Genomic DNA, 7,564 nt, shown 5'->3' with positions numbered 1-7,564 from the left:
AAAAAATGGCCATCCTATCATAATAAGTATCACCCCTAAGAAACTGTGTATACAATGGTTATGTTTCATGTACCCATTCTACACAGAGAATTAACATATGCAATTTTACATAAAACATACTGAATGTAAATTCATAACTGTACAAACATAGTAACTTCCTATCTCCAATTCATTAGGAAAAAATCTTTCCTACGTGGCTGGCAATGTACTGAACTCCTACTACTAATTACACACTGCTCTTGCTAACAGAAACGACAATTTCAACACAAATTCTTGTAAAAAGTTTCCGTCTAAAGGCCATTGCACGACTCGGGTCGTGCCTCCGGTACGGGAGATACTTGGGTCAGTTGGGTAATGATGATGCCAGCTATGTGATCTGAGGTTTATATATATACATAAAGACAGAAAACCTTGGAGCTGCATATTCTTGTAACATTGCAAAGTACAGTGACACAGGGCATCTTTCTCACTTTCATCATCAAAATATTGCACTAAAAAGAAATGAGACGCTCTCTGGGAAACTCAACATAAATCCTCTAAGGTTAGTGTGATACGTAAATCGAGCGCCAGACCATAACAACACAAACTAATAATAATTATCATAATCATTACAATAGACTCTAAAATGCAAGAAAATAGACAAGTAATATTATTTTTTACAGTGTGCCTTAGGACTCACAGAGCCGTACAGTATTATATAGCTTGAGACTTCACAAGGAGGAAGAGAAGAAAAATATTTGCTCTCAGAATTAGGCAATTAATAACCATTCATTCCCACTGGCAGTTAAAAGAAAAGATTAGTTCACAAAATCTAATTTTTACATGCCTACCGGTAACTAGTTTTTCATTTTGAAATGGATGAAAAGAAGCCATCACACATCATTCAAATTTATCACATCAATGTGAATCGCATAGAAACACTAATCCAACACATAAGTATTCTACAACTTTGCACACATGGACATATTTTTTTTATGTTATTAACTTTGATACATACCTACATACATGCAACTTGGGGAAATCTAGCCATTTGTCATTCTTGTATTAAATCATAAAAACTCTGTTGAACCCATATAAGTGTACTATGTAATCTACAAAGTGTGTGATGAGAGTCGGCTGCATTTTGGCATAGTTAATCTGGGGCATCGACCGTGTGTAGTAAACGAAGCTGCAGTCGATTCTGATGACGGCCAATAGGGAGACTCCAGGAGACCGGCGGAGGAGTTAGCCCGGGTTGAAGACTTACTCCTTGTTCTGGCAGGTGCTCCTTCGTAAATATTTCAATCTTAGCATTACTAAAGATCAAGGATATGTTTTGATTTCATTAATTTTGCAGCACTTTCCATCATGCGAAACATCCTTTTCCTCACTTAAAATGGCTCGTTCCCTTTTCTTTTACCAAAATCTGAGTCCAGTCCTTTTATTCTTACTCTTGCCATGCGTATAATTCACCTTGACCATAAAATGAGACCTTCCTCTCCGTCTCGTTTAAAGATGACATAACTTTTCAAGCATGAGTAACTTTTCAACTCACTCTTGCCTCCGAGCCGCCTGAACGTCTCCTGTTATACTGATGTTCTTCCCGGCAAGTCCGTCAACCCCCACTCACCACATGACTAGGTTAGCTCCCGGACCCCAAGTGGCTGGCTAGCAGCGGCACACCTATTCACGTACGCCACCTTATTTGCTAAAAATGGCACTTGCTCCCACCACCACACTTAGGCCATTCTCTCACTCCGCCATCGCTTGACAGCCTCTGTCTGGCATCTTCCTGAGGTGGCATTTTTCTACACAAAGGCAAATGTATCTCTAATGTTACTTGCTGTCAACTTGTTCAACATATTAATCAAGTGATGCATATCATAAGACTGAGGAGTTTCTCCCTTGGAAATTATCAGTAAAACGAATTTATGTTATATTCCATCAAGCTGATTTCAAGTGACACTAAAGATAAGCCTATTCTCAGTGGCACCTTTCACCTCACCACCCACCATACTGCTCCTTGGCACTCATGCCATCACAGCCTGGGCTCTGGCACTGTCTGCATGTGTGTGAGCCACCAAGTACACAGCAGCATCTCCCACAACTGAGCACCTGCTGCATTTGCTTAGCCCACTGCTTGCCTGAGGCCTGGCTGTGTGGCACACATAATGGTGCACACACAGCCTATGTATACAACAATGCACAAGCACTGGGGTCTCTGGAGGGGAGTACTAAACTTGTACACAGACACAGGGAGTCAGCTTAGCCTCTAGACACTGCAAAAGGCCTCTAAAACTCAGCAAACTCCTTGGCACATTTTTCTGTGGAGGAGATACGGAGGGCCTCCTCTTCATAGTCGTCAAAGTTGCTGGTGTCTCCAGGCCCTTTGCATTTGGGGATAAATGGAGCTTCAATCTGAAAATAACAAGAAACTGTATCATCATCACAACACAATAAAGAAATTTGGAAGAAAAACAAATAAATACAAATAAGGTTCCTGCAACAGCTCAGATTATCATTAGGATCTAGACATTCAATTATAGGTACAGGTATAAGATTATTTAGGCTAACAAACTAAGAGCAAATTATAGAATGAACCAAAGATTTTAATAAAAGATAATCACCAAAAATTCATCTTCTTGAATAAAAACCTAACCATAACAAGACAATAAACATGAGATATATACAATACTAGAATACCATGATGTATATTGTATTCCTGTAATACGTCCATACATCTACTTGTCTCAAAAACTAAAAAAAAGAGGGAATTATATCACATAACATTATACACCCCCTCCTTATTTCACCTAATGATTATAATGCACACCTTAATGTTACCTGAGGTGTTAGGTTAGGTTAGTGTGTTTAATCTTAAGGTGGAAGAAGCTGGGGTACTAATCTTCAGGTGACCCAGAAATATTTGAGAGAATTTTTTGACAAGTGGGAATATTCACACACACACGCACACACGCATGCATGCACGCACGCACTCACTCACTCACGCATGCACTCACTCACTCACTCACGCACGCACTCACTCACACACACACACACACACACACACACACACACACACACACACACACACACACACACACATATGCACACACACATGCACACACACATGCACACACACACATACATATGCACACACACATACATATACACACAAGCACAGTTCTTGTAAATAAATTAACCAAATATTAATTAGGCTTCATACAGGAGAGTGCACAGTAAAATTCCATTCCATTTACTTACCGGGTTCAGTGAAGGAAGGAACGAACTTCAACAATAAGAGAAAATGGTACTAAGGAAGAGAAAATGGTACTAAGAGAGAGTAATGCAAGAAAGTGATAATAAGACCAAGTACTGTAGTGACACTCCATCCATAACTTCCTCGCCAAATGAATTCTCACTCCACACACTGATCATAGTGGTTGTGTGTTTGCATGTTTTCTCTGGGTACTGCATTCCTGTTTCTTCCTGCACTAACACTGGATATGATGAGACTGACTGCTCAAACTGCTAATAAACTGATAGTGGCGGAAATGATAAATTAGCTGATAGAAGAGGATGAGAAGACTGTAATACTAAGTAATAATGATGGCGACTCGTATCATTCTGTCATCCCTGGATTCCAAGTGACAAAAAAGTAGTAGAAGTAGTAGTGTGAATATGAGGCCAATGGCAAAAAAATGCTACATCCTGAAATACGAACTATAAACTCTGTAACTGCTAATCTGATTTCATATGGCAAATGATAATTTTCCCCAGACAAATATTCAGTGTTATAAAAGTTTCAGTGTGTTTTAAAATAAGTGTAAATATTATCATAAGCTTCCAGCCACTGTAAGTTACTAAGTGAGACCGGTTACAAACTGAGAATGATGATGTAACATCCATTATATGAAAACCCGGATGAGAAGTTGCCCCAAAACTAGGAAAAGAAAAATGTTTGGTAAAATATATGTCCAATCAAAGCCCTATAAGGATGTGACAAGTCTCTGTTAAACTCAGACCATGGGAGACACGGCTGAGCATACAGACACAATGTATTACACGAAAAGATTCTTTATAAAAATACTATATGAATGAGCTGAATAAAACCGTTACCAACCGTCTAGAATTCAGAAAACTCTCTGTAGAACATGTCCTCTGCTGTAGTGCGGAAGGTGGTCCTGCTCTCCTCGTACTGAGGAAATTGGGTCGTGTCCCCGCGGCTCTTTAACTTTGGAACCAATGGGGCAGGAGTCTACCACGGGGAGGCAATAAAGCGGTCATGCAACATTCAGCGGTGCAGGCATTCAAGATTACATTAACAGATTTTTTGAGCTTTGAGAAAATTTTCTTACAAACTGTCATAAATACAAAGTTAATGAAAGAATATTATCTTTACACTTCACAGAGGACAAAATGTCCTCTTCACATAGTTTCTTAAGAGCAGAATTTCTTACACAAACACTACCATGAATAAGTATGTCAACTGTATTTGGAACAACCATGAGAGGTCAACAGGGTGAACTACCAACCACATGAAAGGGGACAGAGTACTGGACTTGTCATGAAAAAAAAGTGGAGGGGGCAGAATTTTGTTAACCAAAACATATCAAAGTGTAATAGTTTTTTATCCTTTATGAATAAATTTTGCTCATTGATTTTGATAATACAGGCTGCAAAAATGACAAAGTTTCAATATTCTTATTCCATGTATATATAGCAATATACTGTGTATGTACTGTCCATTAGTCAAGCTCAAAATAACTGATGATGATCTTAACAATATTAGTTGCAGTATACTGTACATCAGTGTCAATCCTTCATGGGAAAAGAAGCCTTTTATGAAAACTGAAGGAAAAAAATTCTTAAGATCAAATTAAAGTTTTCTAATAAATTCATTGGTAAACACAGCAGGCAGTGAGGGAGAGTCTCTCTGTAATACTGGGCAGTGTTAACACTGTGATGATCATACTTAATCATTCTAACAGTTTAACAATGTGAGTTTTACATCAGTAACTTGTAACAGGTGCTCAGCAATTACTGACTCGGACTCCACCAATACAGGTAACTTGGCAGCAGCATTTCATATTTAACATACCTCAGTTCCCAAGAATATTTGGTCTATACAGTAGTAAGAAATAACCCCAAAGGATAAAATAAAATGTCAAGTGTTCATTTAACAGCAAATAACTTGCATCATCTGGTGGGAGCACTGAAGTCAAAACTGAAGCAAGAAGCACTGAGGCAACTTTTGATGTAAGCCAGGCCTTGTGGCTTAGAGAGAATCTCAGCATTATTGTTAACTCATGCAAAGATTAATCTTAATGAAATAAATTTATGTTGCATAGATAAATTATTTAAAGTTAAATGAGTAACAAAAACAAGTACCAGTAAGTTTTAGCGTGCTAGAGAAAATAACAGTGATGGGAGATGTTAATACACTAAAGGCTAGGCTTCATAACATGCAAATAAAATACCAAGTAACATGAACTCGTATCACAGTAAAGGTTTAGTCATGCAAGCTGTAAATTCTAGGCAAACCAGAATAACTCAAGTTTCAAAACCAGTCTAGCCATTAATTTGGGACAGTTAGAGTATGTTTGCTGGCAGCTCACCTTCCTCTGGTATACAGCAATCCAATCTGTTGATGAGAACCACTTGTGATTCTTGATGTCATTGACAGCATTCTTCAAGTTTCCGTACCGCTTGGTCAGGTCCACCTGCAGAAGGTTCCTCAGTAGGTCCTTCAGATCAGATGAAAAGTGACCTGGGAACCGCACCTAGAAGGAGAAGATCATTTTAATGCATGAAATATAAGTCCCAACATAAAGCACTCTGTAGACCATGATAAAGGTACAGTATTCCCTCTACAACAGTGTACACCAGTGCAGCCTTCACTCTCTTCTGTACTAGTGATATTACTTATGGTATTCACTAATGTTACTTATGCTTTTTCTGGATGAAGAGATTAACCCTGTTTGTATAGTACGTACTGTATTCTTCTGCAAGTGTGCCAGTGGCTCTACAACTTGGTCTACCCGGTATGTGGATATAAACTAAATCTACTCAATACTAACTTATCATGAACAAGAAGATGGAAAATACATATAATACCTTCTTGTAAGATATCTAAGTACATGACTTGTTAATACTGTAGACAAATTGAAAATACAGCAAGGCATTAACCTGTCACCATCATAGTATATCACTCCATGAGATAGGAACTCTAATCTTATGGCCTGACAGTGTTGATGTGTGAAGAGGAGACCAATAAACACATCAATGCAGTAGGGTAAGCTGACAGTGCTTGCTTGCTTGGTGGTTGTTGCCTCACAAATTTCGGGGAATACTGTATTATGGAGAATGTCGATTATATATCTTTAGGTATAATTCTTTTTTTCAAACTATGTACTTGGTATAGTTTGAAGCACTACCATAAAATTAATATGTTAACACTCAAAACAGAGATATGGGTTAGGTTATGGTGCATGAAAAGTAAGATACAGTATCAAAGTGCCGGAATTCACCGAGATGACAGACATACCGGGTAGTTAATGGATAGGAGTCGAGAATGGATGACTGGATGATGACTGTATAATTGGTTCCTAAGGTTAATAAAATATTACATGATATGTATATGTGTTTGTAATTATCCAAACTGAAGTCAATTTGCAGGAGTCAACTGGCCTCATGAAAGGAATAAATATCAACCTGAGTCTCTCTATTATGAGGTTGATTAGTACAGAGGGGTAGTGCAGTATAGCTTCACCTCCTGACACCACCCCTTCCCTAAAAAATTCAATTACATATGACTGGTAAATCAGGAACAAAACAGGGGGATATTCTGATTACCAAACTGGGCATTAATTCCTCTCTTACTACACGGTTGACTTGGATTATACACGTGTGATGAAAATATTACATATCTGGAGTTATTGGAGCATATGGTAGGGAAGGGGAGGCTGAGAAAATAAGAATACTGTATAGGGTAAGGGCTGGAAGTGTGGAAGGATTAATATTTAACAGAATATCATAATACTGAACTACCGCATCAAGAGAGGTTGTGGGGGGGAGGGGGGGAATTTGCCTAGAAGAACGTCAGAGTCAAACAACTGGGAGTTGAGTAGAAATATTTTAAAGACAGGGACTCAAATTGGAGGTTTGAGACAGAAGAGAGAGTTACAAAGATATTAATTGGAGTGAGACATAGGAGGCAGAGATTGGATTAAGAGACAGCTCTAAATGACACAAGGGGAGATAGGAGAGACTCTTGAGTGAGAGACAGACATAAGTGAGACAAAAGAGACAAGACTGAGAGATACACATCTGGAGAGCACATTAAGTGTACAGGACTGACCTAACACAGTGTCTGGTGACAATTCTGCATGACCAGCCAAGTTATACCTAGTAGAAATTGTGTACTGTACAGTATTACCACACCAGAGAAAGATCAGTATTACCACACCAGAGAAAGATCACCAACCTTCATTCTCACGGGAAAAACCAAAACTTGAGAGCTTAAACAAACACAAACACAACATTATCAATATTAAAACAAAAATTTCACAATGAGCAGAAAATA

General features: G+C 38.4%; 1 protein-coding gene across 6 annotated transcripts in view; it reads right to left on the bottom strand.

Moving 5' to 3' along the window:
- Positions 1–368: 368 nt before the first annotated feature.
- LOC121853595 (cAMP-dependent protein kinase catalytic subunit 1-like) overlaps positions 369–7,564 on the bottom strand; it is a 104,432-nt gene continuing 97,236 nt past the window's right edge. For 4 of the 6 annotated variants that reach the window (XM_042347834.1, XM_042347833.1, XM_042347832.1 and 1 more), the window contains exons 9-11: positions 5,598–5,762; positions 4,103–4,237; positions 2,310–2,397 (exon numbers count right to left, since the gene is read on the bottom strand). In XM_042347834.1, the coding sequence (XP_042203768.1) occupies positions 4,106–4,237; positions 5,598–5,762 (297 nt within the window). In that variant the 3' untranslated portion in view covers positions 2,310–2,397; positions 4,103–4,105. Of the gene's footprint in view, positions 2,398–4,102; positions 4,238–5,597; positions 5,763–7,564 lie in introns of all 6 variants that reach the window. The other 2 variants (XM_042347836.1, XM_042347835.1) reach the window with 1 other exon arrangement.

Source organism: Homarus americanus, unplaced genomic scaffold (assembly GCF_018991925.1).
Source record: "Homarus americanus isolate GMGI-L3 unplaced genomic scaffold, GMGI_Hamer_2.0 scaffold4896, whole genome shotgun sequence".
NCBI lineage: Eukaryota > Metazoa > Arthropoda > Malacostraca > Decapoda > Nephropidae > Homarus > Homarus americanus.
Note: the sequence above shows the minus strand (reverse complement) of the source record. Positions and strands in the feature narration are given on the sequence as shown.